This window comes from Cinclus cinclus, chromosome 2 (assembly GCF_963662255.1).
Source record: "Cinclus cinclus chromosome 2, bCinCin1.1, whole genome shotgun sequence".
NCBI classification, from domain to species: domain Eukaryota; kingdom Metazoa; phylum Chordata; class Aves; order Passeriformes; family Cinclidae; genus Cinclus; species Cinclus cinclus.
Window position 1 is genome coordinate 107,059,091 of NC_085047.1, and position 19,187 is coordinate 107,078,277.

Consider the following 19,187-nt stretch of genomic DNA (forward strand, 5'->3'; position numbering starts at 1 on the left):
ATAAACAATTATTTTTATAAAGCACACTTTAGTTTACAATCTTTCATTGTAACTGTTATAAATTTTTTTAAACAACCCGAAATGCGTTCCATATAAAGAAATGGCAAGTTATTTAGCTATCAAGATTTTACATGTAGTTCTCTTGTAATTTTTGTACAATTGCATAGACGTGTAAAACCTGCCATTGTTAACAAAACAGTAACAGACTTAGGAAACTACTGAAATCTACAGTATAGTACCACTACCCTTCACAAAAATATAGATTTGTTTTCTTGTAAACTCTTACAGTCTAATCCTCTTTGTAGTATGAATATTATAAAAACCATGCGGAACGCCTGAAGTTGTAAAACACATCTTGCTATTCTAACACCTTGTCGTCGGTCATCACGGTCACTAAGGTTTCCATTGCTCTTCCCAGGTCGTCTGCCATGTGGAAAAGGCTCCCTACATTGTGGCCTGAAAAAGAAAGTCAAAGAGGAAATTAAACAAAGAGGATGTGGCAGCATGTGGATAGGAAAACTTGACAGATCTGTCATACTCCATGTGCCACTCGCCGTCATCCCCAGAACAGACTTCCAAAAGTCTCCTGGATGAGTCCAACAGGCTGCCATTAGCAAAAGCTGCCAGGTTTGTACAACACTTTAACAGCAGCAACACTGGCTTGAATGGCTATGGCAGACCACCCTGCAAATAAGGGTGATGAAGCTTGATCATTATCAATGTTCCCCAAACGCAACAATTAAGGCCATTGACATCACAGAAGAGTTTCTGACTGATACTGCAAGTGTTTGAGCATCTAATGTTCTATCAAGGTGAAAAAGAAACAAACATATCAGCAGTAATTAACAAAATCATGAAAACCCAGAGGTCTCAGCAGGATAACTGCAAAGATAGATATAAGGACGACCAAACTAAGCAGCTCAGTTAATTCAATGATTTTTAAAATATCCTTTCATGTTTGGACAGCAGTCCAGCACAAAGACAGATACCACAATTATTAGCTAACTACTATGCTGGGGTTGACTTGTGCATTTCCCATCATCCATAACCACTCCCAAGTCCTAAGACAGTATAAATACAACCTCCTGCACAGAAGTGATGAATAAACACACAGTACAGTTCTGAAGATGAAACCTGCAACTTCTCACACTCATGTCACCAGTGCAGCAAACGATGGGTGGTAAGAAATGGCTTCATCATAATTAGAGACCAAATAAAGTCAAGGATGGGGAGACTGAATTGCCAAAAATTGCCATTTTAGCCCCTGGCATGCCTTTGTCTAGTCTCCCACTGCTGTTCAGGAAAGCATCTCTCTCTTGCAAGTCCTGTGTGAGATTTTCAGACCTCTATGACTGTCTCAAATAACCTCTGGCACCTCAAATGATAGAGACATCATGGTTTAAACAGCTGAACCTTATCTAGAGTCTCCCTCCTGAAAAAAATATGACTGAAGAGGGAACATGACCAAGATCTAGGCACCCTACAAGATGAGCATCCAAACCAAGGACTGAGTGCTCAAGATTTCTTGCAAGGACAAGGAGGAACGAGCAGACAGAAGGTCTTAAAGCAAGCAGAAGGAAATTATACTCCACACAGCACATAATTGTGTTAGTGAACTCATTGCCACAGGCTGATGTTGAGGCCAAACACATAAATGAGTTTAAAAAGTAGTTAAAAATAATTGCTGAGAAAGATTTACTTAGATGCAAAAAAGTGCACGTGACCTCCAACTCAAGAAGCCTCCATGCTGCAGAGTGCCAGCAACTGAATATTAATAAGAAGTGAAGTATTACTCAATAAAATTGTATGTCACCCTGGCCTGAGGGGGTTTGATTTACTCTCTGGGAGCACTTGTGATAGAAAATTTATCTGGAAAAACACAGGAAGTGCAATGCCATCTGCCCACAACTTTGGTTCTCAGAAATGCTTTCCATTACTCTGGATGCTGAGTCCTCACCATGGTCCTTGAGGAAGGAGCACCCAAATGACTGAAGGACATGACCAGGGCATCCAGGACACACCTGGATAGACCCTTCATGCAGTCTCTACCTGTAACATGCTAAAGCCTGACTGACCATTGCACTCCATGGTGGCTTTCCCCTCCTGACACAACTGCAACAGGAATGAACCTTCCCTGTGGGGAAAATCAGACTCACCATCCTCTTCCCAATGCTTGTATATTGTGGTAGTCATGCACTGCTGACACTTCTACATTAAATAAGAGCCTGGAGTGATCTTAGTTCAGCAGCTTTTATGGAATAGAAAAACATACCTTAGAACTACTCAGAGAACCATAGAATGGTTTGGGTTGGAAGGGATCTTAAGAATCATCGAGTTCTAAGCTCCCTGTCATGGGTAGGGATGCCACTCAATAGACCTGACTGCTCAGAACCCCATCCAACCTGGCCTCAAACACTTCCAGGGGTGGGGCATCCACAACTCTGGGCAACCTGTGCCAGTGTCTCACCACCCTCAGTTAATAATTGCTTCCTAACATCTGGTCTAAACCTGCTCTCCTCCAGTTTAAAACCACTACTCCATGTCCTATCACTCACTATCTGCCCACACAGAAGCCCCTCTCCTCCCTTTTTACAAGCCCCCTTAAGGTCTCCCTGAAGCTTCTTCTTCTCCAGGTTGAACAACTTCAGGAGCTTTTTTCTTCTGGGGAACTACTACCACCCTCTCCATCCAAATACTACTTTTATTTAAAGTTGTTAGAGGTATGTTTTTTTTTTTTTAATTTAGCATTGATGATACAAAGCTAGGCTGGATCTAAGCAAGAACTATTCAAGAAGCTGCCCACTGGACAGTGACACAGCTTGCCAGTTAGCAACACAAAAAATACTTGGTTCTGGTATCTGGTGACAGTTTGCTAACTGCACTAATGTGCAAAGAAACAGATGCATCAATCAGCAATTTCATCCATACATCACAAATGTATAGCCATCCTATTCATCTGAAGCAAAACCTTGTAATTTCCTCATCAGCATGACAAGTAACTATGTATGAAAGATTCCTGCCAAGTTTTGGTCAAAACATAGTTTATTTTAAAGTAAATGTATCCTACCACATTTAATTTAGCTGTAAGGGATAATCTCTGTCACTGGCATCATGCAGACTGAGATCAATCCAGCAACTTACACCATCACAAATGAAAATCTGACTAAGCCATATGAAATCAAGAACAGATGGGAGATGCTTGTGCAAATGGAAGCACTGAGCTGCTCTACTCACCTGAAACTCTGACTGAAACTCCATGACTTTATAGGAATATACCCCTCTGGTATAACCAGAGGGATGCTGTGACTGGGTAGCCAGCTGAGAGGCTGCCCGTGGGGTCAGGGCTCACATTCAGCTTTGTTCTGATCTGTTGTTTCTAGGAAAAGTCCAGGGCTCTTCAAGATTTCAACACAGCTCATTCCCAGGAAGACTGATCACCCTTTTGTAGGCTTAGAACAACTCAGACTCAACCCAGACTGCTAAACTCCATCCTCAGACATTAATACTATTCTGTTCTGTCAAAAATGGGCTAGGTCTAGAAAGAATAACTTCAGCCAAAAACACACACAAAAATCCTTGCAGATGCATTCCACAGTAGGTATAAACTGTTATATTTTTCAGGTAATTAGAAGTCCTTATGGATCCATGAATCCCTAGCTACTTTTTAACACCTGAAAATTACAGACATGTCCGATAGTACATTTTTTTCTTCATCTGTTAATTGATATCATATTTTTGAAACAACCATGCTTCAAATCGGATCTCCCTCCTCAAAAGCTGCACAGATGTGTGCTGCAGTGATTAAAGTGACACAGCTCCCTCTCCCCCACAACATCCACACTCCCTTTGCAGCACAGGTCTTAATTTCCTCTGCATACAAAATGAACACTTGTGTCTTCTCCAGAGCCATCTGAGGTTAGAGCTCAGAGCATGACCACAAAGCACTGCTGACTGCAGTTTGTGCTGACAGCTGGACTGTAAATGCAGCAGCAGGGGGACCATGGTATCCAGGACAGCCCTGGGATGGCAGGACAAGCCAGAGGAGCAGGTGATGACTGTGCTCCAGCCACACAATTGGCAGACCTTCAGCTGGGTGTCAGTGCACTGCCAGCAGCATTTTTGCCTCTCTTCAACATGGGATTAACAGCCAGGTCATTTGAGACTGCAAAGAGCTAAGAACAAAAGACACGATGATTTCCTGGTACTGTATGTGCAAGGAGTCCAATCCCTTCTGTCATGTCTGTACCTAAATTAGTGCTCAAGTTGACTGCTTCCATAGGGCTGTGCAGCTGCCACTGAATTCTGCTCACTTGCCCTCTCTAGTACTGAAATGTAGGACTTTGACATTTTTAATTAAGAAGCAAATGAGAGAAATACTGTCCTAAAAGCACTTAGAAAAATAAAAATCAGAGCTTTCCATTATTATTCATATTTCTAAAGTAATGCTATCAAAGAAGGCATTAATTCCATTCTTCTTTTTTAACATTAAAGCTGAGAAAGTCTTAGCCATGCTTGAGGCACTGAAAGGTTGAAAAATGCTGCTGTGTAAGAAAAAAAACTAGTAGACACTTTGAAGTGCAGCAATAAAGCTCAAAATAGACATGGACAGTATTAGCTTTAACTTATAAAATCCACAGGTGCCATTTGCTTGGAAAGCAGAAGACACCAGTTTCTGCAGACACTAACTACCTCACTTCTTGTCACACAGAGAAAGATGTGTTTCACATCTGCTGAATTTACTTTAGAGACTCTAATGGAATCAAAGCCCATGGGTGTGGGCACAGTAACAGAATACCAATCTTATACTACAGCTTGTCAGAGAAATAAATGTGGAACATTCTGACTTGAAAGAGTGGATGGAAAGTAAATCGAGAAATCCCAATACAGTGCAGGGCCTTTTCTAGCAGAAGGGATTTCTAACCCTTTCCTGACAAAAGAAAAATCCTTCCTGTCAGTGACTTGGGGTTTTGATACCCTTATTCATATCGAGTAATGCCACAAAATCCATGGGATTACACACAAAGACAATACCAAATGTGAGTAATGGAATCAAATCCTGGCCAGGTGGGTTTTAAAGCACAGGATCTGCCTTTGCACATATAGACTCACACCCAAAGCAGAAGCTGTTCTATACCTAAGCTCATATCCTTCATTAGCAGATTGACAATTGCCTTTTATATTCAGCTGTCCAAGTTACCAATGTCCCTCTGGAACCATTAGTGAGCATAAACTCAGCCAGAGAGCAGAGAGTAGCTCACTGAAGTAAATTTTTTAAGGTTAAACTGCTAGAATCAGATCAAGTGAAATATGCCAATTTTAAGTTTTTTTTTTTTTTTTTTAATTTTTTTTATTACTTGTACTGAGTATGCCCTCTGCATAAGATGCTTTTTTTTTTTTTTTAGTAATATGCATAAATATGAATGAGGATAGTGGAAATCAATGACCTGTTTTGCTAAATGGGAGAACAGTTCTCAGAGTATATGAGCTGAAAACAAGCAGGGCTGAATGTGAAATATTTTCCATAAAATTTCTGGATTGGTACAATCTGCTGATGCCATCTCAAGCACCCTTTTTGATCCATATGAGAGGACCAGCCATTCAAGGACAGCCTTAATCTGCACCAAAGATCTTACACCCTGAAGTAGCTGAACCTGCTCCAGCACCTACAGCCAAAGCAGAGAACCTCTGTATTTCAAGGTACTACATCAGGATAAATCCTGGTTTTCCCAGGGTACCCTGTAAGAGACTGGGGGCTCACAGCAGCTCTGCTAAGAACCCCAGTGCCCCGTGTTTCCATGAGCCCCTCCCTCTGTACCAGCAGAAGTTTGCAAACCAGGTTACCCTTCAACTCCTGCCTCATCCACACCGAATGTCTTCTGTGCAGAAAAGGTCATTTCACAGCTACTGCAACTGCACTCAGGCAGTCTCTGAATATTTTATCTTTAATAATAATTTTCACTAGAAATTAGTCTTTCAAACGCTCTATCTGGCTGGCGAGTGAAGAGCAGCTTCACAGAGGGAAAATCAAGGCTCTCTGGAAATGCTTTCAAAGGAGCTGTGACAACACAGTGCAAAACGCTTTCCTCCATTAATGAGCAGTGACACACAAATTCCAAAACCTATTTTGCATCAAACCAACCATGTCTGAAGTGCACAGTGAAAACCATGGTCCATTTGCATTGCTGAACACAACACTGTGGAGCTGGTGAATGTTAGTGGCATTCTTCATTCTGCAATAGTACATCAGGAAATTAAAACACCTGAATCTCTTATACCTCTCAACTCTCATATTTCTAAAGAAATATAAAATAACTTCTAAATCACTGAAGGTGATCGTTGGTGTACTGGCACATATATGTAAGTACAGCTGAGTCTGTAAGCAGAACAGTAAGAGACCCTGGTCTGCCTGTTATGCTTACACACAAGAGCAACAGAACATGAGTCAATGACTGCAGCATATTTACTGACAACATTTATCATTCATAGGCTTAGTTTCAATGTATTATTTTCTCCTCCCCGTTCCTGATTTTCCACCTCTGGGAGTGTGTAAGAAAATGCAGATCCCTGAGCTGACATTGTCTCCACTGAAAGTTGAGAGGTACACAACCATTACAGTACACATGGGGAATGCACTCAGCAAAACCAAACAAAACCCAAAGCAAAATAAAACCACCTCCACCCTTCACCAAACCCAAGCACCCCGTGCTGTGTCACACACATGCTGGGCACAGAAAGCAAGCTGTGACAAACAGAAGCCATGGCAGTGAGCCTGTGTCTCACTAACCTCTCTCACTGGCTTTCCAGGGGCATTTCTTCCTTTAGGAACAGAGGGAGGAAGTGGAATAAATATCAGAAAGAAAGGGAAAAAAAAACAAACCACACATGAATATATACTTTATACTGTAAAAGACACTTCAATTTTCACTTAGCAATTTAACATTAAAGAATGCATTTCTGCTTAAACCAAGATTGAAAGTGCACTGAAATCCACTGATGATACTGAGCTGATTTATTCAACAACAGTTCTGTAACCTGTGGCTTGATTTAACCTCTCAAAACACTTGAGAAAACTACTAACACCAACTTAAACACCTGTCAGTTGAGAATAAGGACTGCAGACCATATCTGAACTCACTTTCTGAGCATCCTAATTAGCCAATTTGAGTACTTCTAGCAATCAGTGTAAGGGATAAAAACATTTTCCCCCAACACCAAATTAATTTACCCAGACACTTTATATTGTATTGCAGCTTACATACACTGAGGTGTGCATCAATATACATGCCTATGTGTACACACATATTTCACACCTACAGAAGTACACTGCAATGCAACATGCTCACATTCAGGATAAATATATTACAAAATATGTTTCCAACACGCTGACCTGAAAGCATGGTAAAACTGAGGGGGCAGAGGGAGAAACAAGAGAAAAAAGTTCAAGTAAAAAAGGGAAAAAGAGAAAGTACCTCATCATGTTCAAGTACTATCAAAATGGAGTCAATAATAGGTCTAGCTGCAAAGATGTTTCTAACAAGCCTTCACAGAAGCCATACTTTGATCATGCTGATTTTTTCTCAACACTTCTCATAGCATATTTGTTTTTAGAAAAGGAACATCAGGTGTTAATCAACAGCAGAAACACCCTTTTGTCCACCTTTCCACCACAGCCAGTAACAGTCTTGCTGTCTCCAGAAGCAGTGTCCCACTGTCACTGTCACACTACTGGCAGCTCTGCCGTGGCCAGGCTTGCAGTCCTAGTGAGGAAGTCACTGCAGCAGATGCTGTAGGATGATCTTTGCCCCAGAGCTGCTGTAAATGATGCAATTTTAAATGATGTGTGGGACACTGGGGAGAGAGACAGACACATACGGGAGAACACACCAGTCAGCCTAACAGTCATCTAATTGCTGTCCAGTTTTGCTCCTTGGCAGCCTGCAGGAGAAGGATGAGACGCAATAAACAGCTTTGTGGGTATTTTACAAGTTGCAGAACAAGGGCCAACAGCAGAACAAGGCTGAGCAGAGGCAGTACAGGAGAGGAGGAGAGGGCAGAGGAAGGAATGGCATCACTGACCAGCACAGTCTGAGCCACAGCTCCTACAAATTCCAGGGAATGGAAAGGCTGGGACAGCCTCTGAAGGCCTGGACAGCAGAGGTTACCATTTACTGAACACAGGAAGTTTTAGTCTCTTCCTACCCCTCTCCCCAGCAGCACACTTCCTATTAAAAATGATTGCTATAGGTTCAATAACAACATGCTCTGCATGTGGGTTTTTATTCTGCTCCTAAGTGAAATCTCAACTCCAGTGATGTCTGTACTACACATGCTGGTGCAGAGAGGTGTCACTTCAGTTCTAAGGACTCCACCTCACAGCCCTGCCTAATCTTCTACGACTTACATGTGTGTCTACACAGCTTGAGACTTCCTCTGTCACTTTTATCAGGAGTCATGGGTTCCCTAAAAAACACTTTCCAAAAGGGGAGACAAGAATATCTCACCAATATCAATCATGTCACAGAAAATCCTTGGAAAGGATGATACAAAATCTATTGCATACTTTGGTCATTTTCTGAGGAAGAGCCCCAAGGTTTAGGTCAGTTTAAGGACTTCAGAAACAGCAGCACAGTACAGCTTGAAAGAGTCCTGGGCCAGGAATGGGACCCAGAAGGAGGTTAGCTGGGGTCCACAGTTTAGCTTGGGTCAAGAAGAGAAAAGGAACTGCCTACAAGAAAAATAGTGGAGGTCCTAAGAAATGCCTTCCTGTCTGCACAAACACCTACAAGTGCAGCTACACAGTGTATCATTTAAATCCACATGAGACAGACTGGATTCTGCTTGAAAATGAATGCATTTAAAGGTAACTGGGGTAGCTCAGCAGCACACGAAACAGCTGGTGAGGACAGTCTGTGGTGAGTAATCAGCCCTAGAATTTGTTAAATGCAGCAAAGATCCACGCTACTACAGCAACAACAGCTAATTTCTTCTGGAGGAAGATTAAAAAGGGTTTAATGGATTTTATGTTATTTTCTTCTTTGCATATGAATGAACGCGTGTTTCTAAGTTTTAAGGCAAGGAGTATGGTTTGGCATAAATTGCAGAGGAAGAAGATTGTCTATATTGCTGCAGTTCTGAAAATTTGTGTTCTGTAAGGCTTCAAAACACTGATACATGATCTGTGGGTGTCTAATTACCTATTATTTCTGCTCAAATCAACATTTCCTGCCCTTACAAAATAGAAGAAGTTTTATTTTTTTTTTTTTGAAAGCTACATGGCATTGCATCAGAGGCAAAGGTACACAGCAAGTGACCACATCAAACCTGAAAGCAGAGACACCAACAAAAACTGCATGCAGGAATCTCTGCAGATCCAGGTCAAAACAGAGAGCACAAAGTAACTACTGCACTGCCCCTGAGCTCAGGAAAGTGACAGGCTGCACAAACGGGAGATCTGGGTATGAAAAGAGCCTTTTTTCTCAAAACTGAAAAAAAAAAATCTGTTGACTTTTTATAACATTCATTACCATATTCTCATTTTACACCAGAACTGAGTCTGGTGTAATCTATAAATTATAAAACAGGGGAGACCTAGTCCACCCCATCACTGTCTCATCCGCAGAGAAGCTCAGCCAAATCAGTTCTGTTGTGCAAAAGGGGAGCAGTAAGGGATCTCAATCACCTGGGCCCACTGGTGGGATGCAGGACTACAGAACAGAGAAGGTGACACAATTCAGGAGAGGCCAGGGTATCTCAAAAGGAAGGGTATTTCCAGAATACTCTACAGTACAGTAACTCCAGGGTACTCTTTCAATGACTCAGTAAAGTGTGAAAAAAAAAAAAAAGTCTGCATCATGAAACCTTTTGCTGTCAGAATAATAGAAACTGTTATTATTTGCAGTGCTGAAAGTTGCTAGTTCCACTTAGGACATTAGTCCCATTCATGACAGAGCCTGGCTGATACACAAGTGAGAGGAGAAAATGTGACTGATGTGTTTTAATGTGACTGAGATAAAAATAAAACTACTTAAAAAGGATGCTACTCTTAATGCCATTCATTTATTGCTGTGAGGTCTTGTAATTTCACAAAACAACACCACAACTGTGTTAAGCAGTACCATGTGAAATTGTGAGGTCCAGTGTCTCTCACATTATGTCATGGCCTCTTAGCTCTTTTAAGCTGTCATGGTCTCATTTCTAACCAGTTTTGGCTCCCACTTCTTCATTATCCCCCAGCAGGAGCCCAGCATTTGCAAATCTGTGAAGCTCTCTCACCACCTTCAGTTAGTTCAAGAGCTTCTGCCCCCCTAAATATCTCTCTGACCTTCACTGACAGAAAGCATTTGCCTAAGTGCAAAACTCAGCGTGGTCCACCATGAGGGCCACCTGAAGTGGTGCAACTTGTTCATCCTCTGTGCTGCAGGAGAAATGAATTTGGCTTTGATAATACTGGCCTGACAATCTTACTTTCTAACTGTGAACCAGTTCCCTGGAGATTTAGTAGTTTGGGCACAAATATGGCGTGAAAATGTTTTCCTCTGTGGCCCATTATTGAGCAGGGTCAAATAAACCACTGAGGTGGCATTTAATGGTAGATTTCCACTAAATGTCAGACCTCTGGCTTTGACATCTGTTTTGAGTTAGCACAGCAGCTGTTTGAAGCAGCTGCAGCAGTTGTGAATTTGCTGGGAGCAGCAAAGTAAAAGAGGAGTGGATGGGAAACCTTTTAGATTAAAAGGAAAGAAAAATTCCTTAAGGACAGCAATCATCAGGTATTCAGCAGAATTTCTCTCTTCAGAAACGAAACAGCTTTGGGCACCAACAGCCAGCTGTGCAAGGAGCAGGAAAGTCCTGTTCTCCTTAGGAAATGCCAAGAACTGCCAAAAGGTTAAAGCGAAGAAACAAATAAATTAAAAACCCTACAAAAGGTCTAAGGTACCTAAGTTGTTGCATCTGAGGTCTGCTTGTACAGATCTATGACACAATCGATTTTGCACTTGCTTCTCTAAAATACATTCAAAATGATGCTATGAAGCCTTGATGCCCTTTTAAAAACAACTTTGTGCAGCAAAAGCTTGAAAAATATAATCTTAAGGAATCTATATTCAGCTGAGTGACAATTACTATTGTTTTTTATTGCTTTGTTTCAGCACTCCAAAATAAGAGCTACTACTTGCTTTAGTAAACTATTTGCCAACCTGAGCAAATCTTACTCTCAGGTGCTTTTGACAATATTTAGGATAAATTTGTCTGTGATACTGAACTACACATTTGTCTACTCAAGCACAGAAATTCAGTCCTTTTTTCTCTTCACTGCTTGTTCAGCTCTGAACTTTGCTCACAACAAAAGCCTTCAAAATCCATTTTGCTTTTGTCATATTGTTCTGAACTCCTTCAAATTGTTGTTATTCTAATGGCAATAGGACACCCAGAATTACGTCCCTGATTCAAAAGGTCTGCCACTCCCTATGCTGTGACATGCTGATTCTTAGCTTGAAATTTAACATGCATATTTTTACAGGCCAAAAAGAAAACTTTATTTCATAAAATCATTAAGGTTGGAAAGGACATTTAAGACCATTGAGTTGAATCCAGCACTGCTGAGCCTCCCACCAAACCAAGTCCCCAGGTAACTACACTTACATCCATGGTCGTTGATTCAACACTTCCCTGGCAGTCTGTTCCAATGCCTGACAACCCATTTCCAGAAGAAATGTTCCCAAATATCCAATTTAAATGTCTCCTGGCACAACTTAAGGCCATTTCATCTTGTCCTACTGCTTGACACATGGGAGAACAGACCAACTCTCACCTTGCTTCAACCTCCTTTCAGGTAGTCATAGAGTGATAAGGTCTCCCCTGAGCCTCCTTTTCTCCAGGGTAAACAACCCCAGCTCCCTCAGCTCCTGTATGACAACCTATTTCTGAATGGCAGACTGAGACAGCTGCATTTCTGGTATCTGACAATTTTTTATTTCTACTTAATAAGAATCAATATTTTAAAAAAAAGTATTGTTTATAGATATGTGCTATTGTTTGTTTGGGTTTATTCCTCTGTTTTCAGAACACCTACTTGAGGTACTTGCTCACCTATAGTGTGAGATTCAATGCAAGTTGTACCAGAAAGAAACAAAATTTCACTTGCACCATGCCTGAGTCCTTTACATTATGCCCTTTTCTCAGGCTGCTTTGTCAAACTGCTTTCACTCTTCTGCAACTGCACTTTGATCTTGTGGTAAAGACTAGAAATCTGAGATACAGATTACACCTCTCAACAGCAAAAAGGCTCCTGATTCAGTAGCTTGTTGAGACCAATCAACTCTGCTTCCTTTTCTTCTTACTGCAATCTTGGAAAATTTTAAATCAGAGACCTTTGATGCTTGGGCAATCTGACTGACCACAGCATCTTTCATGTCACACTGAAAGTCTACATGAGGCTGCAGCACATCAGATGTCCGATGTAAAGTTTGTGTATTCAGTTGTATAGAACTGAATTAGTAAATTGGGAATAGGAGAAAACTTCAGCAGCAAAAATTTACATGAGCTCTCAGCAGCCTCTACCAACCAGTGAATGGAAGTCCATTTGCACTGGTTGTAGGACAAACTATTTCTTACAGAGAGTCTGACCGTTCCTATACCTCAGCCAAAAGGTATTACACTAACCTGGCATACATGCAAGCACATCAAAAGATATATGCAGAACAGAGAAACATAACTGAAGTTCTAATCTCTTCAGCCAAAACCTGGTACAATTCCTGAAAAACTGAACAAGTTTGTCTCCCAGCTGGACGAATCTTTTTGGGCAGCCCAAGAGAGGGGAAGAGACGGATTCTGGCTCAGCCTGTCAGTACCTTGGCCAGGATCTAAAAGCAAAGTCCCTTGGGAAGCCTGGCTCTGCTGGGCTGTGTCTGTTCCTGGCTGCTGCAGCAGGAGCTCCTCTCGTGGCTTGGCTGAGGGGGACTCACTCAAAGGCTGTTCCCCTTCCTCACTTATAGCCCTCCATCCAGCTAGAGAGTAGCTCTGTTATCCATGGCTGCTAGTCACACAGGGAAGTACCTAAGCTGCAATACCTTTTCTGGATGCTTGTGATTATCTACTACGTTTTCAACACAGTTAGTGAAGGAAGAAACAAAATAAGGGAATACATTCTTTCTTTGTAGCTAAATGATCACATTTTGCATTGTGAGAATGAAAAACTGAAGCTACAGCTTAATTTACAACATTAAAATATTATCTGATCTTATCAATTTAACTTATTTTTCCTACTAAATGTTATATTCTCTCAGTTTGTTTCATGAAGCTTTGTATTTTTCACTAATAAGATAAAAAAGCACTTTCTATTCTCAGTGAGCAGAAGGTGATGTCTAACAGACTGACCTCTACCTATTTATTCTACACAGGATATGAACTACTCTATTTCAAATATCTCATTAAATTTTGTTTCATAAATTGCTATTTCACAGAAAACTAAGCTTGTGCTTAAAAAGAAACACTGCCAGTGTCATCACCTATGAATACAAATCAGAAGTCCCATTTGGTGAATATTTTTATGCATGGGATAGCTACATATATACACATGTGACTCTGCAAGATCTACGTACAATGTATTTACACTAATGATGGTCAATGATAAGACAACTGTCTGTTGCAACCTTGTGTACACAGCAACTTTAAAAGTAAGTCCATTTTAATCTACAGAACAATATTAAGAAGACTTTTAATCTGTTGTCTCTCATAGCAATTATCTAGGCAAAACAAGGCTGGGCATATCATGTTTTTACATAATGTTGAGGTGGAGCTGAGTGCAGTTGACAATTTATTGTATTAGACAATTCATTATCTTTCTGAATGATTCCATCTTTTGATCAACAGCATGAGATCTTACACAGTTTATATTGACTTTTATCCCAGTGCTCACAGATGGTTTCTGCTGAGAGCTGAACTTGCTTTGAAAGAAAAGGATGGAGAAAACATGATTCCACTGAAAGTTTAGTACAGTGGTTAAAGCATTTATCTCCCAAAGAAGAACCCCTGGGTGAAGTGTGAAACTTGAGCAAGGGCCCTGCAGGAAGTCTATGCCCCCTTAAATCCACTTATCAGGCTGGCAATACCAGGGCTTTCTCTTGCCAGGAGGTTAATGGCTGAACCTCTTTTCACAGCAACAGCCAATATCCCTAACTTCCCATCTCCTGCTAGGAATCAGCCATTTTTCTTGGCAGCAGAGTATTTTCTTCTGGTCTCAGAGAAGAACTTATATGAAAAAAAGGTTGGACAAATAAATTCTGGTAATACAAATGCTTATTTTTAGCAAACAACAGTAATGAGAGAAATGGAAACACTGAAAGAAAGGCTGTGCCTGTATGAACAAGTGCAGCCTATGCTGCAGAAACAAGCACCCCGTATGTTTTTCCTCCATGCCTCTGGACCTGAGGGCTACATGGTTGAGAACTTTGACTTAGAACTCTAATATTATTTCAAACCACAGTCTTGGAAAAGGATAAGGACGGAAGGAAAATGTGTTAAGGGATGTATTAAAAAAATAAAGCATCAAGGGGATCAATGAAAAAGAAGGAAAGCTGTGGAAAAAGGAACATGGCAGAAGGGAAGCAAAGAAAATGCTTGGGGAAGAAAGAGTCTCACAAAGACATTGTTCTATCCACATATCTAGCAAGGGCTACCTGTGGAGGTAGCTTAAGGTAAGGAGGAAAAGGCTGTTCCTCCACTCTAAACAAGACAGGCTTCTCTACAGCTGTTGTTAAAATGAAAACAAAGAGCAGCAAAAAACCTGGTACCAAAACACAACCCCCTGAAAACATCAAGGAATAGAAAACAGTTTTATCTTCTTCCCTCTCATCTGCCACAGGCAGCAGCGCTCACCTCTGGAGCTGGGGAAGGAGTTGTTGAGCTGCTCCATCACTTCCTCCAAACCTGTGCTTGTGTCCTGGGGAGGGCTGAGCAGCTCATCCTCACCTGCAAAGCAAATCCACACCACTGCATGAGAGCCTGTGCTAACAGTTTGTATTGCCCAAGTCCTCCTCAAAGCTAAGGCTGTTCATTCACACAGATTTTCTGCTTAGTGTACAATAAAAATTTCAAAGGTGAATTTTGTTGCCTGTCACTGCTCTCTTTCTTTATAAAGATCTAAGGGAAATTAGATGAGGAATTGGAGACAATTAACACTGTTCTAATTAGTGGAAAGGGATTTAGGAAATGATTGACGCTGGTAAAAGAAGCAGGGTAAAATGTCTGCTAGGAGCATCTAGTTCCATAAATGACACTCGTCGTTTCAGCTTCTCTTATCCTATTAATGGAAAAAGAAATTGCTGTTGTGAGTGCTGCTGCTGTTGAGCAGCTTTTTAATACTGCTGGGTTCATGTTGGCACTGCTTTGCCTAACTGTGCAAATCAGTAGCAACCCAGATTCTCATCTGCATCAGTATTAATATTTCTGACAGTTTAATTGCATCAGATTGGCGCTCCAAGAACACTTGATTGTACTGTAAAAGGGTTTAGCAGCAGTTTAATACAGTGAAATACATTTCTCCCACTGAATAATTTCTGCAACCTGATTATAGGGCAGCAGCTAAATGGGAAATTCAATACATTTTATTTTTACTGGATTTTTTTTTGCTCATGGTTTCATATAGCTAAAATCCATATGTTGTTTTTAATGCAGATGCTAACCTCCAATATAAATAAGACATCTGTAAAAAATACACCTACAGGATATACTTTGAGTGAGAGTCTCCTTTTTTACTAGATGTCTTTTATCTCTTTTAAAGCACAAAAGCAATTTTGCCTGCTGTAATAACTGACTTATTTTGAAAATGACTTAATGACCCTTTATTCTAACATATCTTGCCCTATCTGAGTAGGAAACTGTCTGATTTTCTTTTAACATTTACATTCTTTAAATGCTGAGATGCTTCATGCTAGTGAAAAAAACTAGAAAATGGGATATGAAAGGAGCATTTCAGGGCTGCCTGTATTTAAGCCAGGAATTTAACAAGAGTTATTTCTGACCAAGAGTGATTTCTCCCACTCCAGCACAAGAAGTGGGATAGAGTGTCTGCAAGAAGCACTTAATTCATATAAATGATGGGTTTTGTATCAGCTTCTTTTATTCCATTAATGGTCTAAAAATAGTTGCTGAGGCTGCTTGCAGTTTGTTCAGCATTTGAGTGGGGCTGGGTTCACACAAATCAACTCACACCTTGAGTTACATTCACATCAGGCATTGCACTGACAAAGGTGTCTTAGCAAAAGCAATGTCCTTGCAGCATTTGCTGAATGTAAAGGTGAAAACTCAGAGTGAGATCTCACTGCTTCTACCTAGGCTGAGGATTTTTTTTATCAGCCTCAGAAAAGCGTCCTGGCCCTAAAGATCACAATAAAAGGGCAGTGGTTCTGCCGACCCCGTCAAGAACTGAAGACAGGTACCAATTTCCACATGTCCTCATAAGTGCTGATACAAGCTGAATTGCTGACCCTTAAAAATGTTGTATTCTTTATTTAAAATGCATTATTTTAATTTTTTTCCTCATTTGGATTATTTTTTTCTAAGCATTTTCTTGTATAGGAAAAATTAAAACTTAAGCCAAGCAACTTGACAGAAGTAAAGATAACTTCAGAGCTCAGTCTCCTCTCTTTACCCAAAAGAGCCTTCCCCATTGGTGTTGGTACAAAAGGCATAGAGAGTTAAGTGAGTCTCAAATATTCTGGTGCTACCTGAACAAATTAAAGTTCAGGACAGCCTCTTGCCTCATACACCTCAGAGAACCTCCTCTGCTGCTATCCTGCTGGGGGAGAAAGGTCAAGGATAAGGATTTCCCACTTGGACTCCAGGAGGACAAAAGGAGATTCTTTTCACTTGCCCAGCTGTACTTCAAGTTAACAAGGAACAAGTTCTATTTCTAAATGAGGGTTTGAGTGGGTCACCACTTTTACCAAAACACTGCTGGTGGCACACCTTTCACAGCAATCTCTCCTTGGGAGAGCAGAAAAACAAAAGTGCAGTGGGTTTTCAAATGAAAAAAACAACTCAGGTCTAATTTTAAAGAGAAAAACCTTAAAACTACCACTACTCGACCTCACTGCCTCAGACACCCAGAGACATCCTCAGTATTTCCTCAAAAATTATGGCTCCTTCATTCCTGGGCACATGGTTGGTGCATGGGAACATTATTTACACCACTCAGGTTCCTCTCACAATTTAAGAGTATTTTAAGCTGTGCTTCAGAAAACTGAGCTTAGCAAGCAAAGCTTTCTGCTGTGAAAGGACACTTGACAAACTGAGTTAGTTGCAGTTTGTCAGCCTGGTTAGTAATTCTTCTTATAAGCTCCACTCCCTGCTGCCAACAGTGTGGCTCTGCTAAGTCTCAGTACAATACTACTGATAACATCCCACCGTCCTCCCACATATTGGCTCAACTGAACCAATCAAATAAAATCAATTTATGTCTAAAAATTTGCTTTAAAAAGTTTTAGCAGCTTATATGACTCTATTGTGTTAATCAATTAATTCCAGTCTTGCAAGGTAAATGGCAATAATTTTATATTGAGTCAAATGAAGTATATTTTTGCATTTTGTCCCACTAAAGGATGAAATACAAAACTACAAGACTTCTAATAAGATGGCTGGGAAACACTGTCTTCCTATCTTTTCTTTTAATTGTATTATAATTCATATATTTTATGTGATGAAATGAATGAAATTTCTCCAGAAAGCTGATGCAAATCACATCACTACTAATACATTTTACCTACTCTGTGTATGGCATATATAATAAATACTTCCCCACTGGTAACATGATCAATGAAAGGTCAATTTTTACTTTTTCCATAAATTCCTGTTACCCGTGATCGTACTCTCCCCCTCAGGATTTCAACTTCAGCATTTCACATTTTTTATTGCGGATTGTACAGAACCCATCTTGTTTGATACTGTCATAGGCTGAAATTATTGCTCACACTTGGAATGGAACAAAAAGCCTCCCCAAAAGCTTCATTTCCCACCATAACAGCACTTTAGACACAGCAGAATGTGTGTTCCCACTAAATTTCTCCCTGCCACTGACACTTTCAGTAATAGCAGTGAAAAGCTCATACTTAAGCCTTCCACTAATATACATAAAATAAAATTCTCTGCATGAAGCTGAATATTATCATCAGACTTGAAACATCATCTTGTTGAAGTAATATAAAGATGCTGAAAAGATTGATTGCTTTTTTACTAGCTGAAAATCCTTGCCACTTGGTAATAAATACTTTCTAATTATGTAACAGACAGGAAATTTGGAAAGTGCCACATGGCAGTTACTAAAAGCATCAAAATAATAATTCCATCCTCCAGCTACAGAATATTATTATTTAACCTTACTCCACAACTCTTATGATATTCATTATCACATCTGATGTGATACTTAGAAAAGCCACTAGATGAGCCCCGCCTGTGACAGCTCCATCCTACTGATTGAGCCATAACATATTAAAAATAAGATCACACCATTTAACATGGGGATGACTAATCATACATTTAGTCTCTTAGCCATAATTAATATTATGTACATTTAAATCAGTCATGTCATGCTTAATAACTGAGTCAGTTTGAATAGAATAGTTAGCTTTTCAGTGGCATTCATTTTCAGAAGTCAAGCCCTGGCTGAGCTTTGTGTTTAATATGAAAATATCCAAGCTACTGGGCACATCATGATCAAAAGCAAAGCATGAAACATAATGAAGATGCAAAATGTAAACAGCCAGATGACATCGACGATCATTGCAAATGTCTACTTCATTTCATTTGAACTAAATGGAAAAGTGTTTTCCCCGTCTTTAAAGGACTTTTTTCTAGAAAATTAGACATATTTATTTTTTGAGACAACCTGAGCTCCGTTATCTTACCCATGGTTTCTGAAGTCTGGCTACCAACTACACGAAGAAGCATTGGCTGACTGCTGCCTGACCTCTGCAAAGAGGTAGAAGGAGATGACAGTGTTGTTCCATTCACCTTGGCATCTGCCTGTGGCTGAAATTGAAGAAAAAAGTAATATTGCTAGTAACAGCTCACTACTTTATATCTCTGTAACTTTTATTTATTCCATGAATACACACAATTTTCAGTCTGTTTTAAAGTCATTTTATACATGCAACCAATGCATTTTAATTCTGAATAAAACAAGGAAGAAGACT

The 19,187-nt window shown here is 40.2% G+C and overlaps 1 protein-coding gene across 6 annotated transcripts in view; it reads right to left on the reverse strand.

Moving 5' to 3' along the window:
• Window positions 1-358: 358 nt before the first annotated feature.
• Window positions 359-19,187, reverse strand: part of DMD (dystrophin) — a 767,992-nt gene continuing 749,163 nt past the window's right edge. For all 6 annotated transcript variants that reach the window (XM_062488103.1, XM_062488102.1, XM_062488105.1 and 3 more), the window contains 3 exons: window positions 18,900-19,023; window positions 14,875-14,967; window positions 359-456 (listed from right to left, as the gene is read on the reverse strand). In XM_062488103.1, coding sequence (XP_062344087.1) covers window positions 359-456; window positions 14,875-14,967; window positions 18,900-19,023 — 315 coding nt within the window. The remainder of the gene's footprint in view (window positions 457-14,874; window positions 14,968-18,899; window positions 19,024-19,187) is intronic.